Source organism: Pipistrellus kuhlii, unplaced genomic scaffold (genome assembly GCF_014108245.1).
Source record: "Pipistrellus kuhlii isolate mPipKuh1 unplaced genomic scaffold, mPipKuh1.p scaffold_m20_p_7, whole genome shotgun sequence".
In the NCBI taxonomy this organism is placed as follows: Eukaryota; Metazoa; Chordata; class Mammalia; order Chiroptera; family Vespertilionidae; genus Pipistrellus; species Pipistrellus kuhlii.
In genome coordinates, this window is record NW_023425573.1 from 41,272,371 (window position 1) to 41,299,514 (window position 27,144).

The 27,144-nt window shown below is 39.0% G+C and overlaps 1 protein-coding gene across 4 annotated transcripts in view; it reads right to left on the reverse strand.

Moving 5' to 3' along the window:
- The window catches only part of CERS6 (ceramide synthase 6), a 254,564-nt gene that overhangs the window by 28,249 nt on the left and 199,171 nt on the right, over nt 1-27,144 (reverse strand). For all 4 annotated transcript variants that reach the window (XM_036422064.2, XM_036422062.2, XM_036422065.2 and 1 more), the window contains 2 exons: nt 19,659-19,787; nt 18,142-18,248 (listed from right to left, as the gene is read on the reverse strand). In XM_036422064.2, coding sequence (XP_036277957.1) covers nt 18,142-18,248; nt 19,659-19,787 — 236 coding nt within the window. The remainder of the gene's footprint in view (nt 1-18,141; nt 18,249-19,658; nt 19,788-27,144) is intronic.

Genomic DNA, 27,144 nt, shown 5'->3' on the forward strand with positions numbered 1-27,144 from the left:
TCCATCCAAATGGAAGAAACAGATTAGGGATGTCACCCCCATCCCTGATACACTCCAGAACAAATCATTCTTGTAGAAACTTTAAGAAATGACTTATGGGTACAATAATTTATAGGCCAAATCTATCATAACCTCAATTGAATTAGTTATTGACTTTATATACATTTTGGAGAGGTGGTGGAGAGGGTATAGGGGAGAAATTTGCTGTAAATATTAACTGACTTTTAGTTGTATTAACACTGATAACTGTGAATGAGCCAGGCACAGAGCTAAATAGTCCTATATTGACTCAATAATCCAAGTGCTGTATTGTTCAATTGAGGAGGGGTGAGGCATTAAGATCACTCTTTCTACCTAAAGAACACATTCTCAGTAGAGAGCTAGTGGCGTTGAACACAGTTGAAAGTGTTAATATGCTTTGATTTGTGGTTCACTGATTTTTTTATTTTTTAACTCATAGGCCTAATTTTTAGTTTTTTAAAGGTTGTTCCACTTTATGCTTAAGGAGATGAATTCTCCAGCATCATTTGCCAGGACACTGATTATATATAAGTGGGAGAATTTTTTTTTTTTTTATCAACAATAAATGTCTTGCACTGTGAAAATAGCAGCTTGACTCCCACATTCATTTAGCAGCAGGAGGCATGAAATGGATTGGCCCTTTTGAATTATTTCTGAAATGTGCTGCAGATGCATATAGATACATCACTAAATATAAACCTAATTGCTTCTTTCTTTTGTTTTTGTCTCACTGCTAAGCAACTTTTAAAAGCAAACTATTTATACAGGATGAGTTATTTATCATCACTATTCTTCAGAATAAAATTAAGTTGAAAAGTAAAGCATGTTCCCAAAATAAATCTAGTGAGCCCTGTTGGCTACTGAAATTTGTAACTCACAGACTGCCAAATGCCGCCATTTTGAAGAGTATGAGTGTTTGTTTCTGAAGAATTTGTTCACTTGGATGGGTTTGGTATTAGCTTCCTACTTATGAGTTATATCAAGGAGATGTGCTGCTCAGCACTCCCTTCAAGAAAGAACTCGCCATTCATCTATGAGGATTCAGTTAGCTGGTAGGCTCCAGAGGCAGTGCTTTCAGAATGTTGCCACAGTGTTGGAGATGAGGCTCAGCCATCACTGAACACGCCACAATAATAGTGGCTGCCTATTTCTGCCCAACCCAGGACTCCTCTAACGAGCAATCATTGCTCTGGAGTTCTGTTAGGCTGGCCAAGTTGGTCAGAGCTACATCACTATCCAAAGCACCGCCTGCCCCACTCCAGCTTCTTTCCCTTCTGCTCTGAACAGTGAAACCACCCAACAAATATCTGACATTCCTAACTCCATCTCTAACAGAATGCGATACAGGGCACCCGAGTGATACACATCGTTTAGATGCAGCTACCAAAATGGGAAGAGCAACATATTCTATGCTACACTTTGAGCCAATGGTCAGTGAGCTGCAAATACTTCCTGGGACCTCTGGTCGTCAGTACTAACAACTCAGTTCATATATCGTGTTATGATTGTCCAAATTGGTTTAGCTTCTCAGAATGAGCAGTACCAGCATCCTCTTGGTGTCCCTTGGGTCCCAAACTGGTAACCATCACCATCTCTTGGGACCCTTAGGGTTAATAAAGTACACAGCTAGTGAGAATATCAGAAGAAAATTAAGTTTTATTCTGTCAGGCAATATAGAAAATGGTTAGAAAAACTATTGACCTGAATAGTGGGATGGGCTTCCTTGAAAGATATTAACTGCTACTTCTCCATGATATTTTTGGAATTAAGCTGATCAAAGGAAAAGCACTAATATGAAAGTGAATCAATAAAACTCACTAACTTAAACCAATTGGTTACTTCCCAATTATATTTTTCAGCTGTTCTGCCTCCCTGAACAGGCAAAGCATGCATCTTTTGCATCTGTTAGAAGTATTTCCCACTCCAAGCATTCTCTGTCTGCTAAGGAAAGAACAGAATCTATTACACCCCTTCCAGGAGGAGGAGAATGAAAGGACCCTTGTTTCCTTCTGTGATAAAGAATGTGAAAAACAAACAAACAAACAAACAAACAAAAACAAGGTAAACTCAGAAAGAAAAAAGAAAAACCATGAAGAAAATATAAAACTTCTAAATACTGGATGCCTACCCTCGCTGATTTGGCTCATTTGATAGGGTGGCCTGTGGACTGAAGGGCCCGGAGCTCAATTCCAGTCAAAGGCACATACCTTGGTTGCAGGCTCCTCCTATGTAATCCAATTTAGGTTATAATTCTAATTATGTTCTAATTCTTATAACAAACTTAAATGAATCAAGTGTTGGTTGAGAGTTGTCATATAACTTCCCTCAAAATTGAGTGGTATAGTACATGGCTTTTAAAAAGAAGATGCAAGAATATTTGAGGGCTTCCACATTTTCCCAAGGGTCCCTCACAATTCTTTGGAATTCATAGATTTCTTATATGTCACCATCCTTGTTGACTGTCCATTCCTCAGTTGTTAAGTGATCTGTCAACTTCTCCTTTGGCAATGGCTTTGCTATGTTGTAAGCAGAGTTCCATCACTTTCATTGACCTCATAAAATCTTGTATATCATGCATCGTGTACAATTTCACTTCGTTATTGACTTGTGTTGCTTTGACATTCTTCTTTCATCTCACTAGACTGGTGAGAAAGGCACCAGTGGCATTAGAAGAATATTTGAGAGGGTATTAATCTTTAAGTGGTTTACTCATTAACATGTGCTTTCTTGGAATGATGAACTTTTCTTCCATATAACCCCCTAATTGCTGGAAGCCAGTAAATGAAATCCCAGGTAGCCAGAACTGTTGGTACTTAACTTCAATTGGTCCTTGAAGCTGCTACACATTCTTTAAGACTTAATACATTAAACTAGAAAATTTTTACCAATAAGGAATGAAGCCTAAAGATACTGAGCCATCCCAAAGTCAGTGGTAGAGTCTAGGGTAAGGCCACAGTGAGCCTAGTTCAGTGGTCGGCTGTAGAGGGCTGCCTGAGAAGGCACATGGACATCCTTTAAATTGTCAGCTGAGCCTGAGGCACTGGCAGAGTCCTGACCTGGTTACACCCCCCCAAGAGGGCGGGGGGGGGGGGGGTGGGTGGGTATTATTCAGTTTCTGACTTACCTTTGTCCAGGTGTCAGCAGGGGCGGGTCTAGATATGTAAATCCAGTAATGCTAGGGCCTAGTTAAGAATGCAAATAAGCTCCTTTGACCCTATAAAATAAACCTGCTGCATGGCTCGGCTGCTCGCTGCCTCTCCATCAGAGAGGATGGCACCCACCTAGAGCCCAGCTTGATGAATCTATTTCTGCCTCTTGGTCTCTTTCTTTCTTTAATTTCTTAATCCCCAGCTCCTCCAATCAGGAACCTGACTGTTTCCTTTTTCATGATGGAGATGGACACGGAAAACAGAGAAACAGCCCCCCTCCGTAGTCGGCAAACTCATTAGTCAACAGAGCAAAATATCAACAGTACAATGATTGAAATTTCTTTTGAGAGTCAAATTTTTTAAACTTAAACTTCTTCTAATGCCACTTCTTCAAAATAGACTCACCCAGGCTGTGGTATTTTGTGGAAGAGCCACACTTAAGGGGCCAAAGAGCCGCATATGACTTGCGAGGTGCAGTTTGCCAACCACCGGCCTAGTTCATTGCTTTATTCCTTGGACTACACTGCCTTAGTGAGTCCCTATACAGAATGAATTACAGCAGAGAACACTAGTAAAGAAAACAGAAGATATATTTCTATTCTTGACCATAATGAAAACTCACTGTGGTCCTTGGCCAGGCATATAGCTTTTCTGGGTTTCCGTTTCCTCTGAAGTTTTATACAATAGTTATGGTTATTGATTTGGGGTCCCAAGGATACCAGGGCAATTTTGCTACCACCCATTCAGAGAGCAGACATGTCAATTTGGGCAGTCACAACACAATACATAAACTGAATCACTGCTATTAAATGGTCAAGGTCCATAGGAAGTAACTGCAGTTCAATGACCATTGGCTCAAAGTGAGGTCCTGTCATAGCTCTGTTCTCACCACATCTAATGCAATTCCCACATCTTGTCAGGTATGACCGTGGGTTTCCTGTGAAGAAAACTATAGACTATCAGATAAATCTAACTTTCTATCACGTGCATACCCCTTCCATTCCAGTCTTTCATTCTCTTTTTTCCTTGCCTCATGCTTCAGAAAGATATATTTCCTACTTCCAGACTGCTGTCCTTTCACCTGGCTGTTAATCCTCTGGGATCCTGCTTTCTCAGTTTTTCCCTGTTTTTCTTGTTGTTGATTTTCATCATCATCAGTATCATCAATCTCTTCCTTTACACAGACCCGAGGAATCATGGGTGCCTCAGAAGTCATCTAAGTGGAACCAACACTGGATACTTGTCTTTCTCCTTCACGTCTCAAAAGCAGGACTCACTTCTCTAATTCACTAAGCTACAAGTACTCTTCCTCCTCTGCTTCTAGAAAAAGCACAGATGTCCAGTATCCTGTAATCAATATTGTAATCAATCTAATGATCATCTTCTTTCTTTCCTTCTATGCACTATAAACTTCTTAAACAAGTCCTCTCTGTCCACCATCTTTTATTGCCCACCATTCACTGTCCCCACTCTCCATCCCTCAACTCAGAAATCCCTTGCAGGGATACTCAACCAAAATTTCTTTTCTTTTTTTTTCTTTTTTTTAAAATATATTTTATTGATTTTGTACAGAGAGGAAGGGAGAGAGATAGAGAGTTAGAAACATCGATGAGAGAGAGTCATCGATCAGCTGCCTCTTGCACACCCCCTACTGGGGATATGCCCGCAACCAAGGTACATGCCCTTGACCAGAATCGAACCCGGGACCCTTCAGTCCCCAAGCCGACGCTCCATCCATTGAGCCAAACCGGTTTTGGCTCTACCAAAATTTCTTATTGGAAGGCCAGGTACCTACCCATTTGTAATTGTAAAATCATAGAATCAAACAATTTTTTTTTTTTTTAGAATCAAACAATTTTAGAGCTGGGAGATATCTTTGATATTTATATCCACTCTCTCATTTTACAGATAAAGAAGGGCACATACACAATTTCAAATGACGTTAGTCTCATTTGTCCTGATCTCCCTTGCAGCACTGGATATTGTAGACTTTCTCCTTTTTCTGATCAGTGGTTAAAATAAACTATTGTCAGTGATTTTTTCCCCTTCATAGGTTCAAGTAGGAGGCCCAAGAAATTTTCTGAGGACAAACTACATTAGTCACAAGACAAGGTGACTATCATATGTTTCCATTCAGATTCTTGGGTGAGATCCCTATCACCCAGACCTACCCTTTCACCCTCACCATGATTCCATTTACTTTCAAGCTATTTTCATGATCATCAAAGACCTTTGTTATTGCTGGAATAAGTCAATATAAATGTACTTAGTCTTCCTCCTGTGCTAGAGCTGAAACTGTTTATACCTTAGAAAGAATAAGTTTTTATATTGCTATTCAACTATTAGTCACTTGGTTAAATGACAACTCTAGTAACTAACATACCTTTCTGTCAAATAATTCCTTTACTTCTGCCTGCGGAGATGCCTCTATGAAAGTGAATTCTGAATTAAGGCCTACAAGTAATCATAGAGATCTGTAAGGTAAATCAGCAAACTCACAGTGAGTCACAGCATCAGAACTGAAAGGGAGAATGAGACACAGTCCAAGTTCTGTAGCAACTCACTCCTGAGTAGAGAAGGGTGAACAGGAACTGAATAATTATCAAACAACAGCACCAGAACAGCGCTTCAGGTAAATGCCCTGTGATTGCTACTGGTGAGTAGGGGACTCAAACATCTAATTAAATTTTTTAATGGTATGAGGGGGACACAATTTGAAATAAATGCAATTATATGGCTAGGAAAAGGGAGCCAAAGGAACAGCACACATTGTACAGGAAAAACTAACCTCCCTTCCCTCTTTCCTTAGGAGACAACAGACTGGATCTGTTTGGAAACCTACTGGCTACTTTTCAAGATGCTCACGACACTATCTCCGGGAAGCAAACCCTGACATGGAGAGAAATTATGGTATGCACGTGTGAGACCCGTTTGTAGTGTAAAGACTCTCCACGTACAAAGAGTGTCAGCAAAATGCAGTCTTAATAAAACTGTTAGGTTTTCATGTATGCAAGGGAATTGCCTTATCTGAAATCTCAAAGCCATTAAAGCCAATTTATGTGGGAAATACATCATTCAATTTTATTCCCTTTGCAGAAAGCAGCAATCAATAGTCTCAGCTGTTTAATTACTAAAAAGAAAGCCCATAAACTCTTGGGAGCAGCTGGTGTGGTATTTATTTGGTGTTGGTAAGAGTAAGCAAAGGTTTCACTAATGATTTCTATGTAAATAAAATATATAAATATCAATCTAAATCATAAAAGACTTGTGGTTGTGACACTGTAATGGTGTCATGACCAAACAACGGGTTACCAGGAGGTGCATGGAGCACCTCTCATGGGCTGGGACTCACGGCTCTTGTGCAGGGCTGCGGGCGGGCAGGGCCCCACAGCTAAGAGGGCACAGGGATAGGCCCCGGGTGGGCAGAGGCGGGGAGCACGGCGTGGTGAGGGGGGAGGGGCAGGGTGCATGTGGTCGGCGGGGGTTGGGAGGGTAGGGGCGTGACGCATGGGGGAAGGGCGCGAGCTGGGGCGCTGGCAGCGTCCACGGAGCGTGTAAAGGCAACACATTGTGGTGGACGTGGCCCTGATGGCAGGCTAGGCCTAGGGGACCCTACACGTGCATGATTTAATCGTGCACTGGGCCTCTAGTAACATATTTACTTAAAGTATAGATACTTATATCTATAAATATAATTATACATGATAATTTATATTTATGTAAAATATATAGTGATTTGGATATAGATCAATAAGATATATGGTTATATATGGTAAATATATGTAATATACATATAAAATATCCGTCTATCATCTAGCTATCATATATATATACACACACACACACACACACACACACACACACAATAAAACACCACTTTATTTCACCTCTTTTAAGAAAAACAGGCCAGGGGATAAAAATAAGCAATGATCCTAGTTGTGTATGCAGTTATTTTCAGAGTAAGGCAAGCTTTCATTACCTTTCTCATACCTTTGAAGAATGAGTAGAAATGAAGCTCAAAAAAAGAAAAAAGAAAGAATAGTCACAAGTCATTATACCCCTGCACTCGGTCTGAAAGAAAGCTTGTTCCAAACACCAGCTTTAAGGGATAGCATGGGGTGGGCAAGTTATGGTGGAGGCGGAATTAGTTACAATATGTGACTTAAGAGAAGAAGAAATTTAAATAAGCATGACTCTGGCATTCAGATGATTTCTCCCAGGTTTAGTGAGAAAGAATATCAAAAGATATTCTGTTACACTGAAAAAAGTAAGCAAACCAGCTGCCTGCGGAGATGCCTCTATGAAAGTGAATTCTGAATTAAGGCCTACAAGTAATCATAGAGATCTGTAAGGTAAATCAGCAAACTCACAGTGAGTCACAGCATCAGAACTGAAAGGGAGAATGAGACACAGTCCAAGTTCTGTAGCAACTCACTCCTGAGTAGAGAAGGGTGAACAGGAACTGAATAATTATCAAACAACAGCACCAGAACAGCGCTTCAGGTAAATGCCCTGTGATTGCTACTGGTGAGTAGGGGACTCAAACATCTAATTAAATTTTTTAATGGTATGAGGGGGACACAATTTGAAATAAATGCAATTATATGGCTAGGAAAAGGGAGCCAAGCACCATGAATAATTCACTACTGAGAGAGGCATCAAGCTGTCTCTTCAGTACTTCATCACAGCAGCTTTCACCTATTTTGTGAAGCACCTGACTTATTTCTGGAAGATATTGTAGCCTTAATGTATAGGAGAGGGTTTTGACCCTTTTAAATAAAGTGCTGACTTTGCAAACTGTGCTCCTAACATAATGTAGTGTTCTGGGAAAGGGCGGTAATTTAAGAGACTTCTACACAAAGAAAAATGTCTTCAGTGTTTCACATGAGCTCCTGGATTGACCGAGCAGAATGTGCTCACATGGTGCTTCAATTAATCAACTTAGAATAGTCATTGATTTATTAAGGTCTTTGCTCTTCAGTAGAAAACAAGAGAAGACATTCTTATATATGTCCATGGGATAAGAACAAAAACAGCTGTTGGACTATAATCTTAATGAATGGAAGTATCCTGGTTAACATAACGATAACTAGAAAATTTTCCTTGTTTTGTTTTGTTCACTTATTAGTCAAAAAGCAAAATAAAAAGTAACTAAGGGGGGGGGTAATGGGGGAAAAAGACATGTAAAACTTTAGACAATAAATTTTTTAATTTTTAATTTTATTGACTTTTTACAGAGAGGAAGAGGGATAGAGAGTTAGAAACATCGATGAGAGAGAAACATCGATCAGCTGCCTCTTGCACACCCCCTACTGGGGATGTGCCTGCAACCAAGGTACATGCCCCTGACCAGAATCGAATTTGGGACCTTTCAGTTCACAGGCCAATGCTCTATCCACTGAGCCAAACTGGTTTCGGCGACAATAAATTTTTTAAAAGTTACTGAAAAATATTCTACTATTATTTGATGGTTCATAATCTTGCACTGTTTCAGGTTAACATCCTTCCTACCAACTGTGATGGCAGAGCAAAGCAGGTGAGAAAACAGGAGACTACGTTGAAACAAAGGCAACCCAAGGCACTCCCTGGAGGCTCTTTTGGGAAATAATCCAAAATATTTCCTTATCTGATTAGCATACCCCATTGGGCAACAAAATTATAGTTGATAGACTATTCCATTTCACTAAACACATTTTACTATATTTACATGTCAATTAAAAAGACAATTTAAAACTGTTATGGAACTAAAATAGTACTCTTTACCTCTCAGAATTGAAAAACATTTGGAGTTGTTTCAGTCTAGCCATTTCTATATGCCACTAAAAATGTGGAATGTATTCGGAACCTTTCCTTCAAACAAGTTTTTATAAAAAAAATATATATATATATATATTTTTATTGATCTCAGAAGAGGAAGGGAGAAGGAGAGAGAGTTAGAAACCTCAATAATGAAAAAGAATCATTGATTGGCTGCTTCCTGGATGTTCCCCAAAGGGGATGGAGCCCGCAACCTGGTATGTGCCCTGACAGGGAATCGAACCATGACCTCCTGGTTCATAGGTCAATGCTCAATTGCTGAGCCACGTTGGTCAGGCTGAAATAAATTTTGGTAAATATTTCAATGAATGCTTCATACTACATTTCTTCATAACCACTAACTATATAACTGGAAGATCACAACACCATGTATTAGCAACCAACAAATCAATTGTATATTTATTTTCTGACTGCTCTCTTTAAAGCACAACTTGGGATTATATGGAATACAAAGAAGTCTAAGACACAGTGTCTATGAAAATTTGGCATGGGTTTGTATGCTGTCCATTAAAAAAGGGAGTTACGACATCTAAATTGGGTTGGTGCAAGTTACTCTGAGAGATGCAGTTTGCTACAAATTGGACGTTGGGCACTTCACCTGGCACTGATGTAAGGCCAGGTGAGAAGTCCCCAGGGGTGGTTGGGAACAACTGTCCAGGGCCCTCGGACATCATTACTGTTGTGTTGGGGTTCTCTCGCTCACTTCTCTGTGTTATCCCATGGATGGAGGAAAGATGCTCTGTATTTCCTTTTCCTTTTCCTTCTCTTGGGCAGGTGCTCCCTTCCTATGCTGTCCTGGAACCTCTCGACGATTTCCTCCCTGTATGCCTCCCTAAACAGGAGCCACCTGGCACATGCACTCATCACTCCTGTGACCAGAATCCTAGTCACAATTTGCATTTTCAGCCTATCCACTTGTTCTACGATTTTTTAAAAAATATGTATCTACTTCCTGTATTTCCAAATCCTTGACATTTAGCATTTTAAATTAAGCATTTCTGTGTTGTTCCCTGAGGATACAGGCAGTATTTATGAACAATTGCACAATTCTGTTTCTATAAATTCTATCTGAGCAAAACGATTCAGTAGCTGGAATGCACCTGCTTTTGAAAGCTACTGAGTCACGTCGTCATTGACTGGCCTATTCTGTGGCATAAGAAGGACACACGTGGGCTGCAATCTCGGTCGTGACTGTGCCCAAGTGCATGGGAGATTCTAAAATTTCACTCATTCATTTAACAAATATTTTTTGATGGAGTGCTGGATATTCCTGGGCTCATAACCTAATCAGTATCTACGTCCCTAACATCCACACTGTGCCCGACACATAGCAGGCTCACAGTGAAGTGCACTGAAGAGATCTATAAAGAATGAGCAGCTCAAAAAAAAAATATGCGGCTCCTTGCCTATGAGTAATTTGAAAATTGTTTGCTCCCTTGTCCTAAAAACATAATAGGTTAAATAATAATACCTGATGAGCTATAACCCCAAGAGGAACAGGGTGACTCCCACGGATGCTGGTGGTGCTGAGGTCCTGTCTCCTTGCCTATACTGCCATCCCAGAGGATGTTTGAGAATGAAAGGACACAGCCAGGGTGACCTCCACCTACAATGCCAAAGAGCCCTGCACATGGGTTCTGCAGGAAGGGTTTCTGGGATGGCTCAGGTACTGGTCCAGCCTGGGAAGTAGGCAATGGGAAGGCAGAGGTGGGCCAAGGCTGAGCTCAGGACTGTTGAAAGGGGTGCTTTGTAGGGACAGAGAGGCAAGTTCACACTCAGGGAGGTGGGGATGAGTGCAGGAGGAGAGGACTAGCCTGGTACATAGCTGTGCTTTATAAAGCATAAGCAAATGGAAGACATGGGTTCTTCATCTGTTAGATAATTTATTGACTCTTGTTCTAGTATTTTCGTCTTAAAATTATACTAAAATTATTATGTTCACATAAATAGATAATACATCTCAATTGACATTATTTTCATATAATTAAACCCCATCTTAAAAAGGTATTTACTTATACTAATACATGTATTATCAATATTAAAAACATGCCAAAATACCCAACAGCGAACAATGTCAGGTTTCATATTATTTCTTTCAAATATATTTAACACAAACCAGCACCAACAATAATTTCAGAGAAAAATCTATCAAGAAATTCCAGAGGGGGAAAAAGCCCAGCTTCTCCAAATTTGTGAACTATGAGACTAATCTTACCAGATATTCAGAAAAGCATGTAATAGCCACACTACTGTGACAAAATATATTTTGAAAAATAATCAGAGAAGAAGATAAAATTCCCATATGCATCCATATGAATTTCAAATCTTATTATGGAAAATTGTAAAAAGTGATCAAGAATCCTCTATAAGTTTTTTTCTTTTTAATTGCAGAAACCTTGCAAATTTCAAAATACCTATAGTTATGGTTCATTAATCTAGAGCAATGGTCGGCAAACTCATTGGTCAAAGAGCCAATATTAACAGTACAATGATTGAAATTTCTTTTGAAACCCAAATTTTTTAAACTTAAACTTCTTCTAATGCCATGCCTTCGCCCAGGCTGTGGTGTTTTGTGGAAGAGCCACACTCAAGGGCCAAAGAGATGCATGTGGCTCGCGAGCTGCAGTTTGCCGACCACTGGACTAGACAATGCTCTTTCCTTTTCAAGATTTTTGTGGATTTGCCTTGTTTTGCTACCAGATTCTAATGTATGGCTGAGAGATGACAATGCTTACATCTGGGGCAGAATGATAAGGACAATAATTTAAAAATAACTCTTTATGTAACAACTACCAAAAAATATATTTCATAAATGACTTTATGGCTTACTTCTTGTGTGTGTGTGTGTGTGTGTGTGTGTGTGTGTGTGTGTGACCTACCTCTTAAAGAAGATAATATTATATTGTTGGAAGAACAACTGGAACTTAGAAAGTACTTTCTGAATTGAACCAATGGCAGGAGACCAGAGTCCAGAGAAACTAGATAAATTATTGACTAAATGAATCAGTCTTCTCTGTTTAATAAGGGAGAAACTGCACCTATTCACTTCACATTGATTTAAAGAGCTCAACTAAGAAAACAGATGTGAGACCATTTAGAATAAAAAGTACCTAATTCACTCAACAGGTATTATTGAGTGGCCATTGTGAGCAAGGCAACGTGACAGATGCTATAGTGAGATTGAGTATAATCTACTCTGTGCCAATAGAAACCACAGCTTCATAAAATATGGAAAATTGTTAGGAACTTCAGTGCTTACACACAGAGGGAGTTGACGAAAGACATGCAGATCAATGAAAATGGTAGCAGTTTACAATGATGGATAAGCTTACACTGAAAAAGGACCAAATCACTGACTGTCCAACTACAATGTAAAAGCTAAAATACCTTTGAATACTAGATGCAGTAATTGAAACATATAGCTGGTTTTGAAGATTCATTATGTAATAAAAGAATACAAGTACCTCCATTTTAATATGGATCACATGCTAAAATGATATTACTTTGGATACACTGAGTTAAATGAAACACTGAAATGGATGTCATCTTTTCATTTTTTAATGTGGCTACTAGAGAATTTTAAATTACTATTAAATCTGAATTATATTCCTATTGGACAGTACTGTTCTAGAAGGGTGTACTGTAATCAAAAGAGAGCCTGTGCAGTGCATGGTTCTGAAAAGGCCAGTCACATGCATGTCTCTGTGAGGCAATGACACAAATGAACCAAAGATGCGACAGAGAATGAAACAAGTGTCTTATGTCCATGAATTACAAAAATTCTAATGGCTCATGTGGGAACACAAATATAGTCAGGAGGAACATGGAAGGTTTCGCTGGTGATTTCAAAGCGAATGGACTGAAAATGGAAAGAAGTAGAAAGCATAAGGAATACTTTTGCTTCTTCTTCCAAAAGGAAGCACAAATATCTGAAGGAGAAATAAGTCTATGAAATGCTTATTAGAATGTAGGTCCAATCGACCTCCAGCACTTTCCCTCCAGTAGCCAGTGACTATTTCTCTCACCCATACTCTATCTATAATGCTTTATTAGCTGGCAGAACTCCTTAGTACAGCTCAACCAAACTACTGAATATTGCAATCCATTTATATTATTCCTCTCCACTAAATAGCCACAAAAATAAATAATCTCTTCATCCCTAAAATTATAAATCAGAATACTGTCTTGCTATTCTTACTCAACTTTATACTTTTGAGACTACTATGTTGGTGAGCTAATATGTGTAATGCATTCATTTTAACTGAATTTTTAGTATCAGGTCATAGGAATCTAGCAATTTTCCTGTTCTTTTATGGGTAAGCATGCCAGTAGTTTCCAATTTTCTGTGTGATTACAAATGGTGAATATTTATGTATATAATCTCGTGGTTAGGTGCACTAGAGTTTCTCTTGGGTATATGCCTAGGAATGAACTGCTGACTCATGTGACAAGCATACATGCAACTTTATAAAATAATGCTGAATTGTTTTCCAATGTTCTTATACCAATTTATAATTATGCCCTAAGAATAAACAAAAGTTCCATAAAAAAAAAAAAAAAGAATACTGAGGGGACCTGTAAGGATTCAGCTCCAAGCGCTCCAAAGGAGACTATTGTCTGATTAAACTTTCAGCATCCAGCCAGGTACTGGCTACACCATAAGTGCCCAATAAATTCACTAAGTACATTAAAAATGGTAGTAAATGGGAAGATTAACAGTCCACATCCACACAACATGGAAAATGTGAAGACTGGAAGATTTAGACTGGCAAGCTCAGTGTTGCAGATGAATAATCAAACACACGAGGGTGAGTATCTATCTATCTATCTATCTATCTATCTATCTATCTATAAAAAGCCAGCGACTGGAATGAGGGAATGGCCATAATGACCAGTAGCTATGATGCCCACTGAGGCTGGCCAATGGGCCCGGCTGGCCCTGTCCCCAATTAGCCCCCCTCATTGGGAGCAGAGCCGACCGGACAACTGCCTGTGGCCCCTCCCCCAGGCTGGCCTGGCCTCGAATGGCACCTATTGGGGCAGGCCAGCTGGAGTCCACCTGTGCACTGGGCCTTTAGTCTACACTAATGAAAGAGAAATATGTAAATTGACCATACCTCTGCAACACCCACTAGCCAATCAGGAGTGAGTATACAAATTAACCCAATAAAGATAGAGGGTTAATTTGCATATGCAGTCGTGGAGCTAAGACTGAAGGCAAAAGACGACTGAAGACTGAAGACTGAAGAGGCTTGGCTTCTCCACTGTAGCCAGAATGGAGAAGCCTCAAGGCTTGGCTTCTCCGCTGAGGCCGGAGTGAAGGCCTGGGTCCCAGGTGCCGGAGGAAAACCAGTACTGGCAGCCAGGGGAAGGAAGGCCTATTGCACGAATCTTTGTGCAACTGGCTTCTAGTTTCAAAATAAAGAGCCAGGAGCCAACAATGGTCCCCTAAAGTTAAGTTATGCCAGATGGGCCCACTATTCTTTTTTTACCCTTCCTCTACATGTGCAGAGAATGTCTTAAACACAGAGCAAATCTTAACTTTTATAAGACCTTGAACCTTTCTTATATCTTTTATAAAATATATATAGAGAAAGGGCAAGGGTGAGAGAGAGAGAGAGAGAAAGATTGATGTGAGAGCATAACATTGACCTGCTTTCTCCTGCATGCCGCCTACAGGGACTGAGTCTGCAACTTTTTGTTGTACAGGATGATGACCAATCAACTGAGCCATACTGGCCAGGACCATAGTCTTTTATTACACCTTAGAAATGTGGAGAAACAGCCGAAGCTGGTTTGGCTCAGTGGGAGAGTGTCGGGCTGCGGACTGAAAGGTCCCAGGTTCGATTCCGGTCAAGGGCATGTACCTTGGTTGCGGGCACATCCCTGGTAGGGGGTGTGCAAGAGGCAGCTGGTCGATGTTTCTCTCTCATTGACATTTCTAGCTCTCTATCTCTCTCCCTTTCTCTCTGTTAAAAATCAATAAAATATATAAAAAAAATAAAAAGAAAAAGAAATGTGGAGAAACAGCAGGCATGATGACAGCAGTTTTAAGATGTTAATAAGTAGAAAAATCATAAAGAAAGACTGGTGGTTGAGAAAACGAAGCCAGCCTAAAGAAATTCTTCAGGAGTGTATCAGGAGTTCGTCTGAGGCAGCTTTTTTCTTCATTGAATTGGAAGAAGCATGAAAGACGTACATGCAGGTAACATAAAGGTGGGAGGAATACAGATAGCATTGGATATAGTTCAGAAGACCCCATATGAGAGGTTCTAAAAACAGAATATTGGAAAACAGCATTGTGAAATCTAACAGGAATAAATTAGTTTGTACAATTAATTATACAAATAAACCAAAATTAGAAATAAAAATATATAAAGATGAAATAAATTTAGGATGAGGAAGACTTAGTAAATTTAGGATGAGGCAGCTCCGATGTTTATCAGGTCATGTCTGTACACAGTGAAAGCTACTTATTAAATCTGATGCAATGGCAAGCCGCATGGGAAGAAACACAGTTATAAATAAAGCCTGGTTTATTATATTTTGTACCAGCCAGTTCACATTTGGAACATAATGACAAAAGGAATTCTGAGAATCAAACAAAAGAGAATGACAAGCAGAGAAATTAGAAGGAGTTAAATATGCTTTCTAGTGAAGAGAAAGCTTACAGATGACATACTAGAAATCTTCACATTCTTAAGAGTTTCCAGCTAGAAGTGGTAGGGTATACTTAATTTGTTTTCCAAAAGGCACATTTTTAAGGAAGACAGGAGTCACAGATCTCTCTGAGAATCTGATAAAGCCATACCCCTCTCGCAGGAAAAAATTACACACACAAACACACACACACACACACACACACACACACGCTTTTCATACAATTTCAGGGGGTTCTAACCAAGAGTAAGAACTTCTAGCTTAGAAGCTATAAGGACTCAAGTTTTTGTTTCATATAAAAACTGCTAGTGACCTGGTGCACAAAATTCATGCATGGGGTAGGGGTAGGGTGTCCCTCAGCACAGCCTGTACCCTCTCCAATCTGGGATCCTTCTCACAATCTGGGACTGCTGGCTCCTAACTGCTCACCTGCCTACCTGCTGGCCTGTTCGCCCCCAACTGCCCTCCCCCCACTGGCCTTCTCACCCCCAACTGTTCCCCCCACTGGTCTTCTTGCCCCTAACTGCTCCCCCCTGCTGTCCTGATTGCCCTCGACTAACCCCCCACCAGCCTGCTCACCCCCAACTGTCCCCCCCTGTCAGCCTGATTACCCCCAACTGTGCCCCCTGCTGGCCTGCTTACTTCCAACTGGCCCTCCCCTGACAGCCTGCTCACCCCCAATTGTCCCTCCACCCCCCAAGCCAGTCTGATCACCCCCAACTGCCCTACCCTCCTGGTCTGATCTCCCCTAACCAGTTGCTGCCTCGGCCCCACCACCATGGCTTTGTCCGGAAGGACATCCGGAAGGTCTCCCAGTCTACTTAGCATATTACCCTTTTATTAGTATAGATTACATCATTTCTGTATTCTAAGGTCTATGTTCTAGGTAACTCCTTACTGTCTAAACCTGAAGAGCTTTTTCACACATTAACTCCTAGAAAGGAGAAGAGATACATCACAATTTTAATTCTACCCTTAAAGGAAAATAAAAAAATTAAAGTACTCGAGAGTAAAGCTTATTTTTTTAAAAACTCAGGTTCCTCAGATACACAAAGTAGGAAAAGCATCCTAACATTCTTTTAGAAATAATTCCTGGATTTTGCTCGAATTTCTTCTACTAAAACTCTTACCACTAGTTCTGCTAATATTCTTGAAAGATCCCTGATCCAGACACAATTACAGGCACTTATATTTAAAATTACTTGAATGTTTCCTTCTTACAACCATATAAAACTATAAATGCCTACTGGATTACACATTGCTGCTGGAAACAAGCATGACCAAAAGGGCCACCAGCCTCAAGAAAAAACTGTGTGTGTGTGTGTGTGTGATAAATTTGTGTATGGAACTCTAGTGATAGATGTTATTCACTGAAAATCCCCATTTATTTTTCTACTAGGGCTGGAAAGCAAGGTATCATTGCATGCCTTCATTTCTCATCCTTCTCTCATTTCCATTGCTTTAATTTTCCATTCAAATCAACTTCTAAAAATGGAGAAAAAAGTCTGCCATCAATGGTATACTTTAAGTGATATGGAAGTCTCATTGTTTTTCTAGTTTGAGTAATAGCCTTCCAAAAAATGATTAATGACGATGTATCTATTTTCTGTAGGAAAGATTGTCACATTCCATCAATATCTGTCATCTTGTTTTCTTAGCTCTTAACAAAACAAAACACATTAGCCATCATAGCGAGTTTTAGGGATTCGTTTTAGGTTATTCCTTCCATCTGCTTTAGCTATACGTACAGCTGATGAGGAGCATTATATAGGACAGTGGTTCTCAAACTTTAATGTGGAGCAGAATCGGCAGGAAGGCCTGTGAAGATACAGGTTGCCAGGCCCCAGAGTCTGTGATTCAGTTGGTCACAGATTGGAGCCCAAGAAGTTGCAATTCTAACAAGTTCCCCAGTGATGCTGTTGCTGTCATCAGGGACACCCTTTGTAAACCCCTGCTATAGGAGAAGCCTGGTGGATCGCTGGTTGCAACACCACATTCCCTTTATTAAGTGCAACTTTCATGTTTAAGGTTTTTGAATCATATTCTGCACTGGACCCCAAAATGATAGCTTTCTATGGCTTCAAAACCTATGCAGCCACATCCTTTTCTCATTATCCTGTGGGAAACGTTAGTAAAGAGTGCAACCCTCTTTGGGAAGAAGAAATCAAGCTGTTTCTGGAGTTCCTCTCTCACCTTTCTCCCAAATAGTATTATTTATGTACTTCCAATTTAAAAAATTTTTCAACTACAGTTGACATACAACATTATATTAGTTTTTTACGTACAACACAGTGATTAGACATTTAATTAACTTACGGAGAGATCTTCCCAATAAGTCTAACACCCAGATAACACCATACACAGTTATTACAATGTTACTCCCTCACTTTCTTTAAACCTCTTACTAAGTATTTGGTGTAAATTCCCATGGAAAATGATTCATAAAGCCTATCTGGAATGGTAGCTCTATTAGAAAGAAGATTGGCACACTTACCAGAGGGGAAATATACCCAGTCGTGTGGTGATGAAAACCATGGCGAACATAACAAACAGGAGATCACACATTTTCTGAAACTTGGCATAATTTGCCATTTTGGCAGCCTATGAAACGAAGAAATATGACATATTAATTTAGTCAAACTGGTAAATAAAAAGCTTCTTTCAATATGCATGAGTCTCCTATAAGGTATGACTTATCAGATGCATGAAACTGCCTGCTGCTTTGCAATGTCATGCATCATGCATCAGTATTTATAAATTACCCATAAGTCAAGTGAGATGCAGCATTAGCTCTAAGTAGTATTACTGACTATCACAGATTTAATCAAATATTCAGCAACCTGAAAAATTCAATTATATGGTTGATTTCAGAGAAATAGGAAAATAAGAAAATTCTTGCATTATAGATGATATTAGCAAGCCAAACACACCAGAACAAGAATTTTGCATAACAGGTCATAATGGAAAGTGTAATATAATTCTTTAAACCTTCAATGAGTCCCAAACACTGAGAAAAAATTTATACAGAATATATGAAGCCTTCATGTATATTTTCTCCTTAGAATTATAGGTTTTCTTTAAACAGGCATAAAGAGTATTCTGGAGAGATATTTCTTGGCTTATTCTAAAAAAAATTTAGAAATGGAAAATGTGTCAACATCATGTTTTTTCAATGAATCCATTTAGGTATAATTTTTAATGTTACATTAACGAATCATCTTCTGGATGGAAATCACTAATGTTGCAAGTGTCTGTAAGAAGTACTCTAATAATATCAAGTGGTGACTTTATATTATAAATTAGACCAGGGAAGAAATCATATCCCTTTCTCTATCATCTACTATTTATGGATGATTCCAAGTAAAAAACAGATGACACTGAAAATATAATTTAGCTTGATCACCTCTTTCTATTTTTCACCAAGAATTCATAAGCATGTTCCCCTACCTACAGGATTATAAGTTGAAAGTCTCCAGAATTATTTTCTAATTTTTTGAAAGTTAAATTAGCTGAGTCAAACTTGAAAAGATTGTTGACAGAAGCTATAATTGAATAGCTTTAAATAAAACACAAAGCTATGAGAGAACTATATTCCTAAAGGGAAATACCAATTAACTGAATGGAAGCTTTTAATTTTGGGTATGAGACCACAATTATATTGAGAAAAGGCATCTTCTACCTCAAGCCTACATTCTCCACTAAGTCAAACCAGCTAGAGCACAAGAAATAATTTCCTTACTGCGAAACATTCATTTCTTAAGCGTGGAATAGTGAAGGCGTTCATTATTCCATTAATAAAGAATGTCAATATGATAAAGATTTTTAATACAAAAATTTATACGTTAATTTAAAATTGTTTTTAACAATTTAATCTACAAAGAAATACCCCCACAGTTCTAACGCAGTCACATACTTTCGTCCCCAGCACCATCTAGCACAAGGGAGAAATGATAGTCTTTGGACTTCCTGAATTCTGCGTTTTGCAATCTCAAAGATGAAATAAACTTTTACCTCCAGAAGAGCATCTGCTGAATCATGAAGACAGAGAACCAGGGTCCCTATTCGGGCCATGTTGTTGACATATGAAAAGGTAATCAAGAAAATAGACACCAAGTGATGCAGGAACATAATGCCGAAGTCCTTGGGGAAGGAAAAACACAGCCACGTTAGGATTTTAGGAAAATCTTTTGGGTAGCAGTCCAGGTCCAAATGGACCGCTTCTCGGACTACTTTTGCACCCTTCTCCTGGAATATGCTCAGTGGGATATTAAAAAGAGAATGGTGACATATTGGCTTCTCTGATGGATCCTACACAAACTCCGAATTTTTACCAGTAACTGTCTACAGTTATATAAAATTTAACAAAAATGATGGACTATTGGCTATCCTTATTTTGGTAAACTTCAAGGAAGATACTTTTTGGTTCATGTGAAAAGATCATCTTTCTCAGACACTGACGTATCTCTTGACCATCTGAACATGATTTCTTGTGATAGGAAATTTCTGTTGCTTAGAAATACAGTTTCTCTAAGAAGGTAAAGGTGGAATAAATGATGATGGAAGATTTAACTTGGGCTGGACACAATATAATATACAGATGATGTATTATATAACTGTACACCTGAAACCTATATAATTTTATTAACCAACGTCACCCCAATAGATTCAATAAAATTTTAAAAAACAAAGTCTCTTTTTTATTGGTATTTTTACTCTTATTTAATCTATATTTCTCCCATAGTAAGCTTGAACTTCTCAGGGACTTAAGTGCCAGGATTGGCTCTAATGGTGATCTACTTGAAACCTTGGAGAAAGAGGATAACTCCTCTCTAGGCCATTCACGTAGACACAAAAAAATTAGCCAAAATGGAAAGCGTATTATGAAACATCTTCTATTCAGTAACTGTCCATCTCATACACTTTGGAGTTTTAAAGGCCCAACTTCTACAATTTTAAAATGGTTTTAAAACATTGAAACAACAGTCTTTGTTTAGATCCTGAAAATAAAATGATAATCCACAAGAAATAAAATATTGCTCCTACTGGGTCCTTCAATCATTTATTTCATTGTATAGTTTCCATATCACAAACATTTCCAATTATTTGATTTTAATTTAAGTACCGTGAACCTACAAAGCTATGGGTATTTTTAATGTTTAAATTCCTGTGTTACAGAACTCTTAAAATGTCTATAATATCATATTTTAAGTGAAAATGATAAATAAAATTAGATGTGTATGTTTTAGAAACCCCACAATGTTTAAATGGCTCTGTAAACATGTCCAGAAGTTATTTTTCTGCCACAAATTTATTGATAACTACCTATTACTGGTAGAGTAAGCCCTCATTTAAGGACATCCATAGGTTTTGTGATTTGAAGTGAAACAACATATAACAAAACCAATTTTACCACAGGCTAATTGATATACCTACAGCATCTTAATGTTATAATGAAATGAATGAACAAAATGGTGTTATTTGAAGAATTTCCTAAATCAGGTCAGATAATTTTTTAAATGAAGCACAACTATTTTAAATGTTTTCAACTAACTTAGCCATGTTGCACTGACAGTGAATACCACTGTTGGAAGAATCATCTGTCTTGCATCAGTTAATTCTATCTGCTGCAGTAGAACTGCAGAACTGAGTCTTGCAAACTTCCACCACCTACCAACCACTATGCTCCTTCCTCCAGAACCACATTCACATATAGTTCCCAGCTCACTGGCACAGAGAAATGATGGCCAAGCTCTGAGTTTAATGATTGATCATGTGTCAACTCAATTTACTAGTCTTACCTACTTCTGATTTCCTGTGTTTTGGTAGTACCTAGGGTTTTCCTAAATCACTGAAGTTGGGCAACACCCAAATGTCTTGGGCATACAATAAAAATGCTCTGATAGTGTTTCCCACATGTGTTCTCTCCAGGCTGTTATTCAAAATTTATTAGGTCCCATGACCTACCAGACAACAGCTATTTCAAAACAATGAATCAGTTAAAGTGGAGTTACCCTATGAACTGATATTTTAAACTGTTGCCTAAGCATAATTAAATGAAAACATACAGAGCTTAATTCAACAGTCCAGTGAAGCTTATATTTGCCTATGCTTATTACACAGATTTTAAGTCTAACCAGCTGGGTACCTAATCACCTAATCGGAATAATACTTTCCACATTTCCCATTGTTCAGCCCTGAATGACTGATCTTGACTCACTGGAAAACGAATCTTCTCTATTTAATTTAAAAATGAATAAATATAAGTTGATTAAAATTTACATTTTAATCAATCCACTTATGGATGATTAGAATCATCTTATAATTAAGTTTCCTGATTTATATCTGATATAAATGTCAATAAACAACACAAAGCTCTTGGCAATATATCAAGGACCCTCTCAAAAACAAAAGTCTTGCTTTTCAAAGTTTGTTTTGTGAAGATGATTTCTGCATATAATTTCCCTGATTTCAAAAATCATTTGTGACTGAGACACTCAGAGTTATGTCCATAGCAGAAGACTAATTCTCATTATACAGTCATATCTGTATGAATATGAATAAAGCATGAATAATGAATTTTGTCTTGCATTTCTGTTTCAAAAAAGCATTGTATACAATGAAATATCTTTAATAAAAGCCTTGGGATATGGAATCATTATTTTATGTGTTACACACATCTCAGCCTGACACTTTTTTTATGTACACACAGTCTGGTCCAAATACCAGTTTTTAAACACCATTTGGCTTTATCAATGCAGGGTGGGCAACTCCCATCCTCATGTCTGTGACTGCTAAAAACGACTGGTGTATATGCAGACACACATGTGGCTGCAGGAACCTTAGCATTTTAAGCTGATAATGTTTCACTGCATTTTTAGAAGAGAGACTAAATTTTTGACAGCCTCAGACTGAAGACTGATTCCGAAAGCCTTTATTCAATACAGACTGGCCTGGCGACCTACTTCTGTGGCTTCCTCAACCTCCTGCCGTTCTGCCCTACTGTTTTTGGACTGTGCAGAGCAATCATCAAGGGCTCCTTCTTTGTTTCCTGCCTAATATTTACTCCGATCTCAGCCTGCATTCCAGTGTTTTATACGTTAATGATCAGAGACAGATTAAAAAAAAAAATTAGGTGTGGTCTTGACTCAAACTCCATTAGAGTAAATCTGAAATGAAAGAATTCAGGGAAAAGCCATCCATATTAATACCAGAAACTGACAAGGTAATACAATATGTGTCCCCCCCTCCTCCCTTACTACACTTTGTAATGCTACTTAGGAAACTAGGACAGAGTCTCTCAGCCTGTTCTGTGTAGCTTTCACCCCCGTCTGGGTGCTGGTGAAATTCCAGCTATTTGGGTTCCATTCCCAACTATCCGAATGAAAGTCAGATTCCTTAGTTCTCTGGGTGGGGTGGTTGTGCACAGTAAAATATTAGCCAGAGGGATCACTCTCTCATTAAAACATGCATGTCTAGAAGAGTGTGTCTGACGTTCAAAAGGATGAAGTCCCCTTTGTGATGATCAGTCTTTGAATTAATACTGTGTCTTCAGGAGGCACCGGAAATTCATCTTATGTACATGTTTTTATAAACACAAATGAACTCATTTCTCAACAAGACAGATAACACCACGAACAAGAAATTTGTTCTTTAAGTTCTCATTTGCTTGATAAAGTGCCAATAATTTTATGTAGTTTGTTTTGGGAATAATCTTTGCAACAAAGAAAATCATTGGTGAACCTTCTCAACAAAGGAATAAGAAGATTAAGATTTGAAGTAATGGCTGATTTAGATGTGCATGGATGGTAAAGAATATGAAATGCTTCTAAACTGCAAGGCTAAGTGAAGATGCTTTTCTCTCAGATACAAATGATATGCATTAGCTTTTCTGAATTTAATTTAACAAAATTAATAAAGGTAATTAATAAACTTAAACTCTAACTCATATGAATGGAGATCAGATAATTAGTACCAGGTTATTCATTGAACATATTTTCTAACTCTCTAGGAAATAGAAATTCAGCAACAGAACTTAAAGCTGATTTCATTTTATGAAAACTGCAGCAATAATAGAAATCTCTCATTTTTATTTGTGTGTGTGTGTTTTTTAAGAATAGTTTTCTTATTTAAGCCTTCAAGGTACATAGAAATGTTTCTAAGACTATGTACCTATATAATGTAAATATCTCCACTAGCCATTCTCAAATCTGACATCCTCACTGTTCAACAAAGATGAATGTCCAGTGTATCAAAAGATACACTATGGCCCCCAGGCCAAATCTGGCCCTCCATTTGGTTTTGTCAAGAAAGATTTATTGAAATATTGCCACATCCATTTGTTTAATTATTGTCTATGGCAGCATTCTTGTTAGAGTGGCAGAGTTGAGTAATTTCAATAGAAACTATATGGCCCACAAGTTTAAAATAGTTACTATTTGGTAACTATAGAAAGTTTGATGACCCTGACCTAAAAGCCACATTAAAGGTCATACTGTGGGAAACTCGGTCATGTTATCTGAGATGTGCCAACTACGTAGTCTCATGGCCAGCTTCATCACATTTTCTTCATATAAAGAATATGTAAGAGAGGCCCTGGCCAGTGTGGCACAGTTGGTTGAACATCATCCCATGTACCAACAAGGTCACCAGTTTGATTCCCACTCAGTGCATATGCTCAGGTTGCAGGCTTAATCCCCAGAAGGAGAAGTGCAGGAGGCAGCTGATCAATGTTTCTCTTTTACATAGATGTTTCCCTCTCTCCCTCTCCATGCCCCTCTTTAAAATCAATAAAAACATATTTTTAAAAATAATTGTAAGAGATTTAAGTTTTATAGCTATTATAAAGTAACCCATAAAACATGACTCTCAATTTCAGACACACTATTAAAAAGAGTTTTGGCAGGTATCTCCATCACACTTCTTATGATAAATTATAACTACAACTTCAAGATAATTTGAAAATCCTGACCAGCTTTTATAACAAGTGCTTTCTGGATGCAACAGCACTTTCTCTGCTGCCAGATGTGCCATTATTTTATAGCTTCTGGGAACTTAGATAAATGGAGTGAAGAACTGCTGTATAAGCAGTGTTTACCCAATCTTTCTCCTGTGTAACATTTATGGTACCATTTCAAAATCAAGAATTCATAATCTCTTTTCTACTATGAATTATTTAGTTAATATTAATCTTTAATTGATTTTATTACTGTGGCAGGGGATGCAATAAAATTATATTTGTACAACAGAAAACAGTACAATAGTGCTACCAATTCCCTTCCAGTGTGCCTGGCCAGAGCACAGAACTTAATTTGTAACTCCCTGGAGTCCTTCTTCCTTCATGCTTTCCTCTCCCTGTCAAAAGCACCCTTTCCAAATGCACTCTGCTTTCAATATTTTTCTTAATTATACATGCATGTCTTAGTTCTCATTGATCTTTGGATCTTCATAAGTTCTCCATCACTACAAATCCTGCCCATTATAAGCGCAGAAGACGGAGGTCTTTATATACACTTTATGGGCTCTGTTTAAATTACTCTTGGCCCAGCCACACTAATTTGTACAGCTTTTAATGCTAAGAGGATCACTTCTGAGACATTTTAAACACATGCAATAAAACAGTCTTCAGTGATGCAAAAGTTAAGACTTTATTCCCTTCCTCCTTCCCAACCTCTCCCTCCCTCCAATATCCCTGAAGACAAAGGCAACTCTTGCAGTCAAGTAAGTTCATTCAGGTTGAAAACGTTCAGAATTATCAGTAGGGGGCAGAGTGTGCTCAACTAAAATCAGAAATATCCCCAAACTCAAAAGCCATAATTCCCATATTTACTTTAAATATGAGGTGCAAAATGACAGTGGGCAATCAAAGTTTCAGTTTTGTGCTTGAGTCTGTAGATGGAAATTTTTTTCTTCTGGTCAACCAGGTTGGGATGATGCTGTAAGTTGTCAGGAGGGGTCCAGGGGAACCCATTATCTTCATCAGCCCTATCTTTTCTCTTCTTACTCCTTTCCCTTCAGTTGTCTGAGCTCTCCACCTACTTTTACAAACATAAACAAACTCAGACCTATAGAATTTAATACTCAGGTTACTTCTTGTCTCCAAGCAGGCCTCTGGCCATGCAGTTTTTCTGTGTTTTTTGTTCGTTTTGTTTTTCCTGGCTGGAAGGCTTGTGCTTTCTATTCTTTTCTCCATTTTGATGACCTGGTAAACTTCTATCTACCCTCCGATTTGCCTGCTAATTCTCAAGCTAATTCTCGTCAAACACTGTGATTTATTCTGACCAGCCGCCCCATAAAGCAAGTATTACCAGAACTCAATTTTATACAGACACTGAGGCACAGAGATGCTATGTGATTTTTCCAAAGTAATATTACGGAGACAGGCTAGAGCCAGATCTGAATGCGGTTCCGCGTGATCCCTGAGTGCAGGCTCCTATCCCAGCAGGCTGCTTTTCAGAAGCAAACACAGGAGGGAAGACTGATGGAGGAGGCCACAGAGAGAGGATACTTCTGAAAACATGTGTAAGTGAGAGACTAACCAAGAGAACAAGGTCCACTTCTAGAAGAAAGGAAGAGAAGGGGGGTTCAGGGCCAGTATGAAAGGTGCTTCTTGTTTAGAAGCCAAAGGGAAGGACATGCATCTGGCCCGTTTATATTTATGGGGATGGAAATGGAGGGAATGCACTGAGTCAGGGAGACATTACTATGATAAGCCAAGACTCCTAGGATGACCTGAGGAGGCTGAATGTCTGAATCTCCCACATGAACATGGAGCCCACCAGTAGCTCCTGAGAGAGGATGGGGCTCCTGAGGTCTAGACCTGAGGACCCAGAGCCCAGACCAGCAACACTGTGGAGGTCCTGCGGTCTTCACACCCCATTGGAAGAAGGGGTCCCTGCCTGGCCCCCTCCCACAGCTTGGGCAGCACTCCGTAGATTCTCAAGATGCTTGCGAGCCTCTCCCTGGCAAGGCACCTGGGAGTGTGATTGCTGGAGTAAGTTAAGATAGCCTTTGAATAAAATCCCATGAAATTGCCCCATAAAACTTCTTTCTTTTCTAGACAATACTGTTCGGTTGTCCTACCCCCCTGCACACAGCACTGGGTTGAAATGCTTTGATTGCAGGTGGTAACTTACTAAAATGAGCTGCCTCTTCTTCCCTTCTGACATTCTGAAGACACTGTAATATGAAACACACACACACACACACACACACACACACACACACACACCCAGAGGCCTGAGTCAGGAATGTCTGCCATGGGAGAAAGCTAAGCCTCGGGTGCAGAGTATCACCAGTCCAATCACAAGTGGACACCCAGAGGAGCAGCTCTGCACCTCTGTGAAGGAGAGGTTAAGTGGCCTGCCTGTGTCTGTAAGGAGGAGCACTGAGGTCACACGGAGCGAATTCACATCTTCCTCCCTCCCTCTGAGGATGATCAGGTGTCACCTGGTGGGATTTCAGCTCTTCAAGGAAAGAAAGGCCATGCTGATACAATCTG